The sequence below is a fragment of the Cetorhinus maximus genome, chromosome 11 (assembly GCF_964194155.1).
Source record: "Cetorhinus maximus chromosome 11, sCetMax3.hap1.1, whole genome shotgun sequence".
Lineage (NCBI taxonomy): Eukaryota > Metazoa > Chordata > Chondrichthyes > Lamniformes > Cetorhinidae > Cetorhinus > Cetorhinus maximus.
This window is the reverse complement of record NC_135889.1, coordinates 28,402,076-28,419,940: the sequence shown is the minus strand read 5'-3', so window position 1 is coordinate 28,419,940 and position 17,865 is coordinate 28,402,076. Positions and strand designations below refer to the sequence as shown.

The window sequence follows — 17,865 nt, the reverse complement described above, 5'->3', positions numbered from 1 at the left end:
GAGGAGTGTGCCATCTTGCTAACTGGTGAGGACATGGACCATGTCTGCGGTGATGGTGAGGTCGGCGGTGAACACCTTCATGAGGATTCTGCACCACATCATCCCTCTTTCAATGCACATGAGTGCTCTCTCTCTTGCGTTTGACTCTGCTGCCATGCACTAATATCTCTACTTTGGTTCACAGGGAGCTCTGCCAAGTGACCAACACCCTTAGCCAGCCAGTCCCTCAGTTCCATCTAGGTCCTCATCTCTGGCCAAGAGGGCACCTCCTCCATTGAAGAGCTGAAAATAAGCGGCCTGGAAGACCCGTCACAGCGCTTACCCTCACCCTGCACCAGCTCAGAGACACACACCTCAGTGGGACCTAGATCTAGAGCAGGATCAGGTTCACAATCCAGTGGTGACCGCATGGACACATGTACGCAGCAGGAGAAGGCAGCTTCGGCTGAGCTCCCTGACTCTCGGAGGACTGCTGGGGAAGAGGCATCTGTGAGGTTTGCATCAGATGATGAGCCTCTGGATGTGGCCTTCCAACTCATCCTAGAGAGTCAGCAGAAAGCGTGGGAACATCACGCAGAGCTGCTGGAGGCCCTCAACAGAGTGGCATGCAAGCCAGAAGAGGGCGTCAGCCTGCTCTCTGATGGAGTGGTGCCCACATGTGCGTGTATGGAGGTCTCCATAGGGAAGACGGCAGATGCCATGGAGACCCTGGTCCAGCAGAGCGCAGAGATGTGTGCAGGCCTGCACTCCATCGCGGTCGCCATGGGTGAGTTCCTGCAGTGGCAACGTGAGAGGGAAGTGGGGCACCTTGATGTCTCTTGAGCCTTTCTTTCCCTCAAGGAGTCAGATCAAGGTCCCTGGGCAGCCGAAAGGAGGAGGAGCAGCAGCTGGACACCCCTGGGTCATCCACTCAGGAATCTCAGAGGCTGTCCTCTCTCTCCGAGTCCCCTTTGCCTGTGAGCCCCTCAACCTCGCCCTCTGCCACTGCAGAGGGAGCAGCTGGCCAACGAGTGATTCTAGAGGGAGAAGTGTGTGTGTGGCGGTGCCTTTCGGAGCCTTGTGCAAGCACTCTCCCACGTACGCAGACCCTTTACATATCACACACCCCTCAATATCCTGAGCATTTTGAATACTGCTTGCTGGGTTTCAGTTGTCCATCTGAGCTGATCTGCATCTCTGCTCACCCAATGATCACACTCCCATGCAGCACCTGATCTCACCCACCATGACAGTTGTTTCACTTTTGATTTAGACAGCATGGTCTTGATTCGGTTTCTCATGCCCTCCCTGTCTTTTCCCATTGCCGATTTCCTTTCCCCCATCACTGTTGACTCCCCTGGCATCACCTTCACCCCCCATCCATGACTCACCAGGCATAGCCCTTTTCTTTCAGGGATGTCTAGGCATGTTCCCTTCCTTCCCGAAAATCCCACCCTCATCCACATTCACCTCCTCAACCTCCTCCTTCCCACCCCCAGAGTCCATGTCTGTCTCCGAGTCCCCACCAACTGCCATCGCCTTACCTTCGAACCCTCACCCTCCCACCCTACTGCCTCACTCTTCCCTCAGTCATTCTCACCGTTCCCTCGTTCCATGCCCACTCTCAGTTTGCTCCCCATGAGGGAGTCATGGACTCATCGGAGTCCTCCCTTGCACATTCACCTGGATATCACCCCCTCTGGACCCCTTCCCCCTTTAGAATCCCTTCATCCCTTGGAACCCCTCCCCCACCCCCGAACTTATCTCCCCTTGGTCCTGCCCCACCGCTCCCCTGGAATCCACTCTTGCTTAGTCCTTCCCCCTCCTGTGTCTTTCCTCCAGCCTTACTTCTTCCTCCACCTTAGTCCTTCCCCCTTCCTGATTCCTTCCTTGCCCCATATTTCCTCCCCTCTCTGCCCTCTTCCCTCCGCCCGCACTCCATCCCCCCTCTAAACTCCTTCCCTTACACCTTCCACCACTCTCCCCATACGCCTACCTCCCCAGTTGTCATCTTCTCCCCTGTTATCCTCTCCTTCCCCCCTGTACTCCCTCCCCACCCCCAACCTCCCCACCAATACCTTCATCCCCTCCTCCCAACCTCACCCATCCTGATACCTTCATTCCCCTGCTCCCAACCTCACCCCATCCTGACACCTTTTCTTCTCCCAAGCAATCCCAGACCTTCCACCTTCCTTCCCCAAGCACAGCTAGACCTTCCTCTCCACCCCCTCGACCATCACCCATTGTTAGCAGACACTCAATGATGACTTTCCAACTTCCATGGGCTGCTTAGCAGCAGAGTCATGTCCATGAGAATCCACCCAGCATTCCCTGGACGTCCCTCCAGTGTGCCGTTGCTGTCGGGCTCTAGCATCTTCTGCTTCTCGGATGTCCGCAATGTGAGTAAGGTCCTGGTGGTAAGTCCCGACTTCTGCACGTCACACTTGTCAAGATGTGTTCTGCACTGGTGTGCAATCATGCAATCGTGGGCAGATGATTCCGGTGGGCTGGCCTTATAATGATATGCAAACGTATTACAATGATGTTCCTGATGTCTGATGGCGGGGAATGTGGCCTGCCATGGGCTGAATGGACGATCGCAAACTGGTTTCACAACATCGTGAAATCCATTTCTGGCCTTCGCACCATACTGTCCGCTCATGCTACCGAACACGCCCGATGCCAGTGGGCATGGAAAATTCCACCCTTTATCTCTCATTCTGTCCTCCCTATCTGTCTGCCTTTGCCATCTCATTTCTCTCATCTAATTTCTCTGACTTGTTGATGTCTCTTTCTACCACGTATCTCTGAGAGCTATGTCTGTCTCATATCTGCTGCCGTATGATCCTCCTTCTCTGCCTGTCTCTCCCAGTCTCTTTCCAAACCGTCTCCCTGTCATTTCTCCATCTCAGTGCTCCAATTGTTTGCTATCTTCCAGCCACCTTGCCTCATTTTTTGTTCTCATGCATTTCTCCATATCTCTATTTCTTGCCTGAATATTTCCCATCTTACTGCAGCTGGCATAACATCTGCATCCACATCCTCAATCTCTTTAATGGTGTGAACTATGTCTCTATACCACAATCAGTGAAAAGAAACTGGGCCGTGGACAGTCAGATGGATAAAGTTTTTTAGGTTGGTTGGACAGAAATGCAGAAGAAACTTCAAAGACAAACAGGGTAGCTAGGACCTGGAAATAACGGTGGAATAGTCACAGCAGCAGGGTGGACATGAGTGATAGGAAGAGGAGAGGGAAGACCATGACAGGCTGTGGATACCAGCAAAGTGGTCGGGCCAACAGGGTCTCTGAGGCCCAGGGATAGCGGAGGGCTGGGGGGAATGCTGTGTGGAATTACTGAGGCAAGCTGCAACGCAGGTGGAGCTCAAAGCAGCTGGCTTTGAGCCAGTACATCAAGTAAATCGAGAAGATAATGAACAGGTAATGGAAGAAATAGCCTCACATAAGCAGATGGTATAGTTGAGGTGTTGAGAAAGGAATTTATGTTATAAAGCCAGGGGAAGTTTGTGAAGGAAATATTTCTAGATATTTATTAAGGATAGTTAGCAACTCCAGCTGAGACAAATGGAAGAAAAGTCACCCTGTCTGTTGGCTAGAAAGGTTCTCTGTGAAATGGGACTGAACATTTTCAGTCCATTTCTTATTAAGCATGGGTCCAGAGTGCAACATTGCCTCTAGTGACACAATATTTGGCAATTTCACATAGTAGCATCAGTATAGCTGTTCTGATAAATAGTGTTGTAATGTAATACATTATAGTTGAAACAGAAAAGGAATGGGGAACCAAAAATTGAAATAACATTTGACAAATTTCTACATTCAGTATAAGATTTCTAATAAATTTAGTGTTAACATTTTCACATTTATGTTTTGTTCAGTTTCTACATCGAGGAAGAGAGATATTATTTTCCTAATTGATGGTTCTCCTGGAATGGGAAGATCGTTTCTTCAAGTCCGTGAGTTTCTTAACAAAGTAATCCAGGAGCTCGATATTGGACCTGACAAAGATCAAGTTGCTGTGGTACAATACAGTTCAAACCCAAGACTTGAATTTGGTCTCAATAGTCATTCAACTAAAGATGAGATTTTGGATGCAATAAAAAAGCTGAGACTGAAAACAGGAAGACCCCTCAACACTGGTGCTGCACTGGACTATGTCACAAGGAATGTCTTCACTCCATCTGCAGGGGGCAGGGGCGATGCTGGAGCTTCACAAATCCTGGTGCTTATCACTGCTGGGAAATCCGGAGATGATGTTGGACAGGCAGCAGATGCAGTGAAACAGGCTGGTATAGTGCCCATTGCTATCGGGGCCAAGAGTGCAGACATGTCGGAGCTACAACAGATAGTGTCTAATCCTGATTCTGTTTTGAAACTGGGAGATTTCAAGGAATTGCAAACTATTCAACAAGAACTGCTCTCTAAAGTTAGAGCAGTGTTTGTAATTGAAGAACCAATTCATCTTACTGAAGGTAAAATTGTTTGACAAGCTATCATTGGTTTACCTTACTCAAAGTTATGTGGGTGAAAATAAAAGAACATCTTCGGCATTGTAGGAGTAACCTCACCAAGACTGACGTTACAACAATCTGTACATTTTATCACCAAGTTATTTCACTGACTGAATTGTAAAGACATATTTCATACCCACTGCCAGTGTTAGTACATTAAACCAGTAGTGCACAATATAGTCCTCGCATGGTATAATTTAGCTGATTCTGATAGAAATGAGTGCCGGAGATATGTGTAACCCCTGCCTTTTAAAGCATAGGGGGAAGATGTAGCGATTTAGCTCTGTCCTTGTTTCAACAACTGTTTTTAAACTCATTCTCACCATTACAAAGTCATAGAGGCAGTTAGGGCATAGAAGGAGTCCATTTGGCCCATCAAGTCTATGCCGGTTCTCTGTTGAACAATCCAGTCGATCTCATTCCTCTGCCCTATCCCCACAGCCCTGCAAGTTTATTTTCTTCAAGTGTCTATGCAATTTCCTTTTCAAATTCTTGGTTGCCTCCACTTCCATTAGCCTGTTTAAGGTCATTACCACTCGCTGCGTAAAAACATTCTTCCCCACCTTCCTGCTGCCTCTCCTGTCCATTACCAACCATTGCCATTTTCCTAAGATTAAATTTTTCATTGAAATGGAAAAATCAGGGATAGTTAAACCTGAGACATTGCAATAATAAAAACAAAAAGCTAAAAGCTACTGCGGATGCTGGAAATCCAAAACAAAAACAGAATTACCTGGAAAAACTCAGCAGGTCTGGCAGCATCGGTGGAGAAGAAATCAGTTAACGTTTCGAGCCTTCACGACCCTTCGGCAGAACTGAAGCATAGTTAGGAGAAAGGAGAAATATAAGCTGGTTTAAGGTGGGGGGGGCGGGGGGGGGAGAGAGAAGTTGAGGGTGTGGTGATTGTGGAGATAAGCAAGTAGTGATAGGAGCAGATAATCAAAAGATGTCACAGACAAAAGGATCAAAGATGTGTTGAAGGTGGTGATATTTGTCTAAGAAAAGTGCTAATTAAGAATGGAAGACAGGACACTCAAAGTACAGCTCTAGTGGGGGTGGGGTGGAAAGACTAACAAGGTTTTAGTTTTGGATTTAAAAATAATAGAAATAGGTGGGGAAAGAAGAATCTATATAAATTATTGAAAAAAAAAAGGGGAGGGGGGAGAAACGGGGTGGGGATGGGGGGAGGGGGAGTTTAAGATCTAAAGTTGTTGAATTCAATATTCAGCCCGGAAGGCTGTAAAGTGCCTAATCGGAAGATGAGGTGTTGTTCCTCCAGTCTGCATTGGGCTTCACTGGAACAATGCAGCAAGCCAAGGACAGACATGTTGGCAAGAGAACAGGGTGGAGTGTTAAAATGGCAAGCGACAGGGAGGTTTGGGTCTTTCTTGCGGACAGACCGCAGGTGTTCTGCAAAACGGTCGCCCAGTTTGCGTTTGGTCTCTCCAGTGTAGAGTAGACCGCATTGGGAGCAACGAATGCAGTAGACTAAGTTAGGGGAAATGCAAGTGAAATGCTGCTTCACTTGAAAGGAGTGTTTGGGCCCTTGGACGGTGAGGAGAGAGGAAGTGAAGGGGCAGGTGTTGCATCTTCTGCGTGGGCATGGGGAGGTGCCATAGGTGGGGGTTGAGGAGTAGGGGGTGATGGAGGAGTGGACCAGGGTGTCCCGGAGGGAACGATCCCTACGGAATGCCGTCAGGGGAGGTGAAGGGAAGATGTGTTTGGTGGTAGCATCATGCTGGAGTTGGCTGAAATGGCGGAGGATGATCCTTTGAATGCGGAGGCTGGTGGGGTGATAAGTGAGGACAAGGGGGACCCTATCATGTTTCTGGGAAGGAGGAGAAGGCGTGAGGGAGGATGCGCGGGATATGGGCCGGACACGGTTGAGGGCCCTGTCAACGACCGTGGATGGAAAACCTCAGTTAAGGAAGAAGGAGGACATGTCAGAGGAGCTGTTTTTGAAGGTAGCGTCATCAGAACAGATGCGACGGAGGCGAAGGAACTGAGAGAATGGGATGGAGTCTTTACAGGAAGCGGGGTGTGAGGAGCTGTAGTCGAGGTAGCTGTGGGAGTCGGTAGGCTTGTAATGGATATTGGTGGACAGTCTATAATCAGAAATTGAGACAGAGAGGTCAAGGAAGGGAAGAGAAGTGTCAGAGATGGACCATGTGAAGATGATGGAGGGGTGGAGATTGGAAGCAAAATTAATAAATTTTTCCAGGTCCCGACGAGAGCATGAAGCAGCACCGAAGTAATCATCGATGTACCGGAGAAAGAGTTGTGGGAGGGGGCCAGAGTAGGACTGGAACAAGGAATGTTCCACATACCCCATAAAGAGACAGGCATAGCTGGGGCCCATGCGGGTACCCATAGCCACACCTTTTATTTGGAGGAAGTGAGAGGAGTTAAAGGAGAAATTGTTCAGTGTGAGAACAAGTTCAGCCAGACGGAGGAGAGTAGTGGTGGATGGGGATTGTTCGGGCCTCTGTTCAAGGAAGAAGCTAAGGGCCCTCAGACCATCCTGGTGGGGGATGGAGGTGTAGAGGGATTGGACATCCATGGTGAAGAGGAAGCGGTTGGGGCCAGGGAACTGGAAATTGTTGATGTGACGTAAGGTGTCAGAGGAATCACGGATGTAGGTGGGAAGGGACTGGACAAGGGGAGAGAGAAGGGAGTCAAGATAACGAGAAATGAGTTCCGTGGGGCAGGAACAGGCCGACACGATCGGTCTGCCAGGACAGTTCTGTTTGTTGATTTTGGGTAGGAGGTAGAAGCGGGCCGTCCGAGATTGGGCGACTATCAAGTTGGAAGCTGTGGGAGGAAGATCTCCAGAGGAGATGAGGTCAGTGACAGTCCTGGAAACAATGGCTTGATGTTCTGTGGTGGGGTCATGGTCCAGGGAGAGGTAGGAGAAAGTGTCTGTGAGCTGACGCTCAGCCTCCGCGAGGTAGAGGTCAATGTGCCAGACAAAAACAGTACCACCCTTGTCAGCGGGTTTGATGACAATGTTGGGGTTGGACCTGAGAGAACGGAGTGCAGTAAGTTCAGAGAGAGACAGATTAGAATGGATGAGAGGAGCAGAGAAATTGAGATGGCTAATGTCACGCCGACAGTTCTCAATGAAAAGATCAAGAGAAGGTAAGAATCCAGAGGGAGGGGTCCAAGTGGAGGGAGAATATTGGAGGTGGGTAAAAGGATCCGTTGAACGGGGAGAGGACTCCTGCCCAAAGAAGTGAGCACGGAGACGAAGACGGCGGAAGAAGAGTTCAGCATCATGCCGAGCCCGAAATTCATTGAGATGAGGGTGTAAGGGTATGAAACTAAGTCCTTTGCTGAGCACTGAACATTCAGCATCGGAGAGGGGAAGGTCAGGGGGTATAGTGAATACGCGGCTGGGGCTGGGATTGGAAGATGGGTTGGGGACGGAGGGACAAGCAGGGGACGGCCCGCTTCTACCTCCTACCCAAAATCCACAAACAGAACTGTCCTGGCAGACCGATCGTGTCAGCCTGTTCCTGCCCCACGGAACTCATTTCTCGTTATCTTGACTCCCTTCTCTCTCCCCTTGTCCAGTCCCTTCCCACCTACATCCGTGATTCCTCTGACACCTTACGTCACATCAACAATTTCCAGTTCCCTGGCCCCAACCGCTTCCTCTTCACCATGGATGTCCAATCCCTCTACACCTCCATCCCCCACCAGGATGGTCTGAGGGCCCTAGCTTCTTCCTTGAACAGAGGCCTGAACAATCCCCATCCACCACTACTCTCTTCCGTCTGGCTGAACTTGTTCTCACACTGAACAATTTCTCCTTTAACTCCTCTCACTTCCTCCAAATAAAAGGTGTGGCTATGGGTACCCGCATGGGCCCCAGCTATGCCTGTCTCTTTATGGGGTATGTGGAACATTCCTTGTTCCAGTCCTACTCTGGCCCCCTCCCACAACTCTTTCTCCGGTACATCGATGATTACTTCGGTGCTGCTTCATGCTCTCGTCGGGTCCTGGAAAAATTTATTAATTTTGCTTCCAATCTCCACCCCTCCATCATTTTCACATGGTCCATCTCTGACACTTCTCTTCCCTTCCTTGACCTCTCTGTCTCAATTTCTGATTATAGACTGTCCACCAATATCCATTACAAGCCTACCGACTCCCACAGCTATCTTGACTACAGCTCCTCACACCCCGCTTCCTGTAAAGACTCCATCCCATTCTCTCAGTTCCTTCGCCTCCGTCGCATCTGTTCTGATGACGCTACCTTCAAAAACAGCTCCTCTGACATGTCCTCCTTCTTCCTTAACCGAGGTTTTCCATCCACGGTCGTTGACAGGGCCCTCAACCGTGTCCGGCCCATATCCCGCGCATCCTCCCTCACGCCTTCTCCTCCTTCCCAGAAACATGATAGGGTCCCCCTTGTCCTCACTTATCACCCCACCAGCCTCCGCATTCAAAGGATCATCCTCTGCCATTTCCGCCAACTCCAGCATGATGCCACCACCAAACACATCTTGGCTTCACCCCCCCGACGGCATTCCGTAGGGATCGTTCCCTCCGGGACACCCTGGTCCACTCCTCCATCACCCCCTACTCCTCAACCCCCACCTATGGCACCTCCCCATGCCCACGCAGAAGATGCAACACCTGCCCCTTCACTTCCTCTCTCCTCACCGTCCAAGGGCCCAAACACTCCTTTCAAGTGAAGCAGCATTTCACTTGCATTTCCCCTAACTTAGTCTACTGCATTCGTTGCTCCCAATGCGGTCTCCTCTACATTGGAGAGACCAAACGCAAACTGGGCGACCGTTTTGCAGAACACCTGCGGTCTGTCCGCAAGAAAGACCCAAACCTCCCTGTCGCTTGCCATTTTAACACTCCACCCTGTTCTCTTGCCAACATGTCTGTCCTTGGCTTGCTGCATTGTTCCAGTGAAGCCCAACGCAAACTGGCGGAACAGCACCTCATCTTCCGACTAGGCACTTTACAGCCTTCCGGGCTGAATATTGAATTCAACAACTTTAGATCTTAAACTCCCCCTCCCCCCATCCCCACCCCGTTTCTCCCCCCTCCCCCTTTTTTTTTCAATAATTTATATAGATTCTTCTTTCCCCACCTATTTCCATTATTTTTAAATCCAAAACTAAAACCTTGTTAGTCTTTCCACCCCACCCCCACTAGAGCTGTACTTTGAGTGTCCTGTCTTCCATTCTTAATTAGCACTTTTCTTAGACAAATATCACCACCTTCAACACATCTTTGATCCTTTTGTCTGTGACATCTTTTGATTATCTGCTCCTATCACTACTTGCTTATCTCCACAATCACCACACCCTCAACTTCTCTCTCCCCCCCCCGCCCCCCCCACCTTAAACCAGCTTATATTTCTCCTTTCTCCTAACTATGCTTCAGTTCTGCCGAAGGGTCGTGAAGGCTCGAAACGTTAACTGATTTCTTCTCCACCGATGCTGCCAGACCTGCTGAGTTTTTCCAGGTAATTCTGTTTTTGTTCTGAGACATTGCAAGTTTGATGGTATGAAAAATGTCCCTCTGGTGTCTTAGGAATTATCATTCTGACTAATTCATATTTGATATGAAAACTGCCAGTTCCAGACACCTGCCACTATACGAGTAGTCATGGTTTCCTTTTCAAAATGATGTGTATGTTTTTCTTAGATCTTTCCTTACTTAAAGCACATTTTCTTTGTGATTAGTGGATTTTGTTTGATGCTGGTCTTCTCTGGATGCTAGAGAAACACAGGGGAAATATCATTTATTAAAGTCCCATTTGTTTTAGAATGTAGAAAATTTTCTAAAATCTGATTACATTGGTTTATCAGGTGTAATTTAATTTCTAAGGATGTTGTCTGACCTGATGTGTATTGCTTTTCCAGTTCTACCAAAGGAAATGAGTGAGAGAGACATTGTGTTCCTTATTGATGGATCAGACAATATTGGAAACACAAATTTACCTTTTGTCCGTGATTTTATGACAAGAATAATTCAGAACCTGGCCGTTGGAAGTGACAAGGTGCGTGTAGGCCTGGCACAGTACAGTGATGACACAGAAGTTGAGTTCTATCTAAACACTTATTCATCAGAAGCTGAACTTCTGTCTCATATCAGAAGTCTCAGACTGAGAGGGGGGACAACAGTCAACACTGGTTCAGCGTTGGACTTTGCCATTAAATACTATTTTACTAGTTCTGCAGGAAGCCGAATAAAAGAAAATGTTCCTCAGTTTTTGGTGCTCGTTACTGGTGGAAGGTCCAGCGATGATGTGGAAGCACCAGCAGATGCATTGAAGCGAGCTGCAGTAATGACCTTTGCTGTTGCAGTCAAGCATCCAGACCCAGCACAGCTAGAAGAGATTGCAATTGACCCAAGTTTAATCTTCAATGCAAAGGAATTCCACTCTCTGTCAGATATACAGAATCAGATAATGGTACCATTGACAACACTGACTGTTCCAACAGTAATTATTGAAGAACCAACAATAAAACATGAAGTGGAACCTGTCCCTCCTACAGAAGGTACCTGAATTTTCATTTATTGTTTCTTCAACTATTACAGTAATACTAATCATTTTTTTCACATTTGTAAACAATTTTTGTAGACATTTAAAAGTATTCTAGTCCCTGTGAGAAATGTCATACCTGACTGGAGGTGCATGGATTTGGTTGCGTAGTTTGGCGCGGGATACCCCAGATGCTCCCTGTAATATTGGATTTTAGAATCCACATTCCTGTGCTGTTATAGTCCAGGACCCTTCACAATAACTCACAGATCCTCTTTGACAAACTATCTGAGGATATGGGGACACATTTTATGTTGTAGTGCCCCTAGTACGCATCTTCAAAAACAACTGCATCAATCTGAATGTCAGACACAACTAATTGGTGAGATGTATATACTCTCCTTCATTTTGCACCAGTTATGTATCCAATATCCCACTCAATGTTCCTGTTGCATGAAGGTCAACATGGGAAGCGCTAATTGCAAGTTATCTCCCTACGTACCAACTTCCTGCTTCTTGCTGCTGCTTGATGCTAGGCAAGTTTGCCTTAGCGCATAAACTAACACTTAGGGCAGAATTCTTCCCTTGTCGGGTGGGCTCAGTGGGCAGACCCGACCATGATTTCATTTTGGCTGACCAATTAATGGCCGGCCAGTGTAAAACGTGTGCTGATAACCTCAGTGCTGCCGGGGTGGAGGTGGCAGGAGTGTGAGTGTTGAAGTATACGCATGTGCGCGGGCGAGAGATGTCAGCAAGCCCACTGAGCAAAATATTGTGAGTGTGCAATGACGTTGGGACGCTCACCAGATGTCATCGAGCACTATTTCACGCCCGTTCAGGTCAGGCAAGTGACTGACCCTTCAACTAAGGGGTACAGCTGCTCCCTATCCACCCTGCCCATGTCCCTCATAATCGTGTACAAACAAAGAAGAGGGCACGGTAGCTGCCATTAGACTGCATCAGCATGAAGATTGCTACAACAAAATATTGAGTGCCATTCATGTAGGAAGAGAGGCCATTTTAAATCAGTTTGCCACAGCAAAAAAAAAAAATTCAGGAAATTGAAGACATTCAACAAGTTGAAGAAAAAGAACCAGAAGTGCCATTCTCGGGAGAAATTACAGGATCAAATGGAAACTATTGGAGTGTGGATATTATGGTCAATGGACACAATACCAACTTCAAATTAGACGCTGGAGCAGGAGCTTCAATTCTGTGAGATGCAGAAAAGTTGTTAAAACAAGGGATACTCTAGCCATCAACCATATGACTCTGTGGTCCAGGAGGCATTCAGCTGACAGTCAAAGGACAGCTGACTGCTCAACTCAAGCATAAAGGAAGAGAAATCACAGAAACCTTGTTGGTGATTCGCAATCACAAATGCTCACGCCAAGCCGAAAAGTTTGCACAGATTTACAACTTTTCTTTTGTTATGGCACAGCCAATGGTAACACTTCCACAATTTGTATAAATTTCGAGATACATACCTTGAATTCAGTAGTAATAAGACCACCAAGTCTTATAGTCTTATACAAAACTAGATTAAACATTTATTAATAAGAGAAGTGACTTTAAACACATACATAGGTCTACAACTTGCTACTATGATAACTTCTAAATCTCCTACTTAATCTGACTCCCAGTTACAGTTTTGTTAAGGCAACAATAAGACACATAGAAGACCCAGGCAAGGTGACACACAATACGCTGAACCAGTCGAATTCAAAGTGAGTTTTCTTAACTTCAGTTCTTTGAAAACAGCAGCTTCAGGCATAGATGCCGAAGGATTTTCACTTATTAGACCTTAAAAACGCCTACCCTTATACACAGCCTTCACTGCTTTATACATATTTTTGAAACAAAGAAACATAGAAAATAAGAACAGGAGTAGGCCATTCGGCCCTTCAAGCCTGCTCCACCATTCAATATGATCATGGCTGATCCTCTATCTCAACACCATATTTCTGCTTCCTCTCCATAACCCTTGATGCCCCTAAAATCCAAAAATTTATCAATTTCTTTCTTGAACATACTCAGCGACCTGGCCTCCACAGCATTATGCGGTAGAGAATTCCACAGGTTGACCACCATAAGACCATAAGACATAGGAGCAGAAATTAGGCCAATAGGCCCATCGAGTCTGCTCTGCCATTCAATCATGGCTGATAAGTTTCTCAACCCCATTCTCCCGCCTTCTCCCCGTAACCTTTGATCCCCTTACCAAACAAGAACCTATCTATCTCGGTCTTAAATACACTCAATGACCTGGCCTCCACAGCCTTCTGTGGCAATGAATTCCATAGATTCACCACTCTCAGGCTAAAGAAGTTTCTCCTCATCTCTGTTCTAAAAGGTCTCCCCTTTACTCTGAGGCTGTGCCCTCGGGTCCTAGTCTCTCCTACTAATGGAAACATCTTCCCCACATCCACTCTATCCAGGCCTTTCAGTATTCTGTAAGTTTCAATCAAATCTCCCCTCATCCTTCTAAACTCCATCGAGAATAGACCCAGAGTCCTCAAACGTTCCTCATATGTTAAACCTTTCATTCCTGGGATCATTCTTGTGAACCTCCTCTGGACCCTCTCCAGGGCCAGAACATCCTTCCTGAGATACGGGGCCCAAAATTGCTCACAATATTCTAAATGTGGTCTGACCAGAGCCTTATAAAGCCTCAGCAGCACATCCCTGCTTTTATATACTAGTCCTCTCGAAATAAATGCCAACATTGCATTTGCCTTCCTAACTACCAACTCAGCCTGCAAGTTAACCTTAAGAGAATCCTGGACTAGGACTCCCAAGTCCCTTTGCACTCCAGACTTCTGAATTCTCTCCCCATTTAGAAAATAGTCTATGCTTCTATTCTTCCTACCAAAGTGCATGACCTCACACTTCCCCACGTTGTATTCCATCTGCCACTTCTTTGCCTATTCTCCTAACCTGTTCAAATCCTTCTGCAGCCTCCTCGCCTCCTCAATACTACCTGTCCCTCCATCTATCTTTGTATCATCTGCAAACTTAGCCAGGATGCCCTCAGTTCCTTCATCTAGATCATTAATGTATAAAGTGAAAAGTTGTGGTCCCAACACTGACCCCTACGGAACTCCACTAGTCACCGGCCGCCATCCTGAGAAGGGCCCCCTTATCCCCACTCTCTGCCTCCTGCCAGACAGCCAATCTTCTATCCATGCTAGTACCTTGCCTCTAACACCATGAGCTCTTATCTTACTGAGCAGCCTCCTGTGCGGCACCTTGTCAAAGGCCTTCTGGAAGTCCAAGTAGATAACATCCATTGGCTTCCCTTTGTCTAACCTACTCGTTACCTCCTCAAAGAATTCTAACAGATTTGTCAGGCATGACCTCCCCTTGATGAAACCATGCTGACTTTGCCCTATTTTACCATGCACTTCCAAGTATTCTGAAATCTCATCCTTAATAATGGACTCTAAAATCTTACCAACGACCGAGGTCAGGCTAATCGGCCTATAATTTCCCGTCTTTTGCCTCACTCCCTTCTTAAACAGGGGGGTTACGTTAGCGATTTTCCAGTCCTCTGGGACCCTCCCTGACTCAAGTGATTCCTGAAAGATCACAACTAACGCCTCCACTATCTCTTCAGCTATCTCCTTCAGAACTCTGGGGTGTAATCCATCTGGTCCAGGTGATTTATCCACCTTCAGACCTTTCAGTTTTCCTAGCATCTTCTCCTTGGTAATGGCCACCATACTCACCTCTGCCCCCCCGACTCTCTTGAACTTTGGGGATGTTACTCGTGTCTTCCACTGTGAAGACTGACGCAAAGTATCTATTCAGTTCCTCCGCCATTTCTTTGTTCTCCACTACCACTTCTCCAGCGTTATTTTCCAGTGGCCCAATGTCCACTTTTGCCTCTCTCTTACCCTTTATATATCTAAAAAAGCTCTTGCAATCTTCTTTTATATTATTGGCTAGTTTACCCTCATATTTAATCTTCTCCCTCCTTATTTCTTTTTTAATTGTCCTCTGTTGGTCTTTGTAGGCTTCCCAATCCCCTGGTTTCCCACTGCCCTTCGGTGCATTGTATGCTTTCTCTTTAGCTTTTATGCTGTCCCTGACTTCCCTTGTCAGCCATGGTTGCCTCGTCCTCCCTTTAGTATGCTTCTTCTTTCTAGGGATGAATTTTTGCTGTGTCTCCCAAATTACTCCCAGAAACTCCTGCCATTGCTGTTTCACTGTCTTTCATGCTAGGCTCATCTCCCAGTCAATTCTGGCCAGCTCCTCCCTCATGCCTCTGTAGTTGCCTTTATTCATCTGTAATACCGTTACATCTGATTCCAGCTTTTTCCTCTCAAATTGCAGGGTAAATTCTATCATATTATGGTCACTTCCTCCTAAGGGTTCCTTCACCTTAAGCTCCCTTATCAAATCTGCCTCATTACACATCACTAAATCTAGAATTGCCTGTTCCCTAGTGGGCTCCACCACAAGCTGCTCCAAAAAGCCATCTCGTAGACATTCCACAAATTCCTTTTCTTGGGATCCACTACAAACCTGATTTTCCCAGTCTACCTGCGTTTTGAAATCCCCCATGATCACTGTAACCTTGCCTTTCTTACACGCCTTTTCTATCTCCTAGTGTATCTTGTGCCCCATATCCTGACTACTGTTCGGAGGCCTGTACATAACTCCCATTGTGGTTTTTTTTACCTTTGCGGTTCCTCAACTTTACCCACACAGATTCTACATCATCTGACCCTACGTCACTTCTTGCTATCGATTTAATTTCATTTCTTACTAACAAAGCAACCCCACCCCTCTGCCAACCTGCCTATCTTTTCGATAGGATGTATATCCTTGGATATTTAGCTCCCAGTCCTGATCCCCTTGCAGCCATGTCTCCACGATGCCCACCACATCATACCTGCCAATTTCAATCTGCGCCACAAGCTCATTTACCTTATTTCGTATACTGCGTGCATTCAGGTACAACACCTTCAGTCCTGTATTTCCCATCCCCTTTCTCATTGTCGTCCCTTTATCTGATGTGCTTGAAGTTAGATTCCTAGCTCTTTCCAAACACTCTGTCCTATTTTGTGTTCTGGAGACTTTAATAGCCTCTCCTGGGCTCTCCTTTCTTTTCAGTTTTTTCATAATTTTCCATGAAATTGAATCTACCCCCCACACGCTAACCTGCTGCTTTGTTTCCCATTAGTCATACTTCTTGGAGTTATACCCTTCCCTTCCCTCCCTCTTTCTAGTTTAAAGTCCTGTTGACCACCCTATTTACCCTTTTCGCTAGAACATTGGTCCCAGATTGGTTCAGATGGAGACCGTCCCAACTGTACAGATCCCTCCTGTTCCAATACTGATGTCAGTGCCCCATGAAATGGAACCCCTCTTTCCTGCACCACTCCTTTAGCCATGTATTTACTTCCTTTATTCTCGCGTCCCTATGCCAATTTGCATGTGGCTCGGGTAGTAATCCGGAGATTATAACCCTTGAGGCTCTGAGTGAAGAAATATTTCCTCATCTCAGTCCTAAATGGCCTGCCCTGTATCCTGAGACTGTGGCCTTTGGTTCTAGACTCCCCAACCAGGGGAAACATCCTCTCTGCATCCAGTCCGTCTAGCCCTGTTAGAATTTTATACGTTTCAATCAGATCCCCTCTCATTCTTCTGAACTCTAGTGAATACAGGCCCAGTCAAACCAATCTCTCCTCATACGACAGTCCTGCCATCCCCAGTATCAGCCTAGTGAACCTTCGCTGCACTCCCTTTATAGCAAGTATAGCCTTTCTTAGGTAGAGAGACAAAAACTGCACGCAATACTCCAGGTGTGGTCTCACCAAGACCCTGTATAACTGTAGTTAGACATCCCCACTTCTGAACTCAAATCCTCTTGCAATGAAGGCCAACATACCATTTGCCTTCCTAATTGCTTCCCCTTTGAATGCAAATTCCCATTGTTTCGCCAGTAGGTAGATGGGGCGGTGATGGTGTAGTGGTATTGTCGCTAGACTAGTAATCCTGAGTCCCAGGGTAATGCTCTGAGGACCCGAGTTTGAATCCCACCATGGCAGATGGTGTAATTTGAATCCAATAAAAATCTGGAATTAAAAGTCTCATCATGATGACCGTGGAGCCATTGTTAATTGTTGTAAAACACCCATCTGGTTCACTAATGCCCTTTAGGGAAGGAAATTTGATGTCCTTACTTGGACTGACCTACATGTGACTCCAGACCCACAGCAATGTGGTTGACTCTCAAGTGCCCTCTTTGTATCAACCTCCTACAAAGTCACAAAAAAGGAATGAAACCGGACGGACCACCCAACATCAACTTAGGCACTGGAAGCGACAATGTCAATTGCAGCTCTGCAAAGTTCTCCTCCCTAACATCTGGGGGCTAGTGCCAAAATTGGGAGAGCTGTCTCACAGACATAGTCATCCCCACAGAATCATAGCTGACAGATAATGTCCCAGACTCCACCATCACTATCCCTGGGTATGTCCTGTCCTGTCCCAGCAGCAGAGGTGGTGGCACAGTGGTATACAGCCAGGAGGGAGTTGCCCTCAACATCGACTCGGGACCCCATGGTGTCTCATGGCATCTGGCCAAACCTGGGCAAGGAAACCTCCTGCTGATTACCATGTCACTGCCCTCCCTCAGCTGATGAATCAGTGCTCCTCCACGTTGAACATCACTTAGAGGAAGCACTGAGGGTGGCAAGGGTGCAGAATGTACTCTGGCAGGGGGACTTCGATGTCCATCACCAAGAGTGGCTTGGTAGCACCACTACTGAGCGAGCTGGCAGAATCCAAAATAATATAGCTGCTAGACGGGGTATGCAGCAGGTAGTGAGGGAGCC

The 17,865-nt window shown here is 47.2% G+C and overlaps 1 protein-coding gene across 9 annotated transcripts in view; it reads left to right on the top strand.

Moving 5' to 3' along the window:
• The window catches only part of LOC144686458 (collagen alpha-3(VI) chain-like), a 243,199-nt gene that overhangs the window by 74,130 nt on the left and 151,204 nt on the right, over window positions 1–17,865 (top strand). For 8 of the 9 annotated variants that reach the window (XM_078551700.1, XM_078551703.1, XM_078551702.1 and 5 more), the window contains 2 exons: window positions 3,877–4,470; window positions 10,398–11,036. The exons of the other annotated variant lie outside the window; for it this stretch is intronic. In XM_078551700.1, the coding sequence (XP_078407826.1) occupies window positions 3,877–4,470; window positions 10,398–11,036 (1,233 nt within the window). The remainder of the gene's footprint in view (window positions 1–3,876; window positions 4,471–10,397; window positions 11,037–17,865) is intronic. 9 annotated transcript variants of the gene reach the window in all.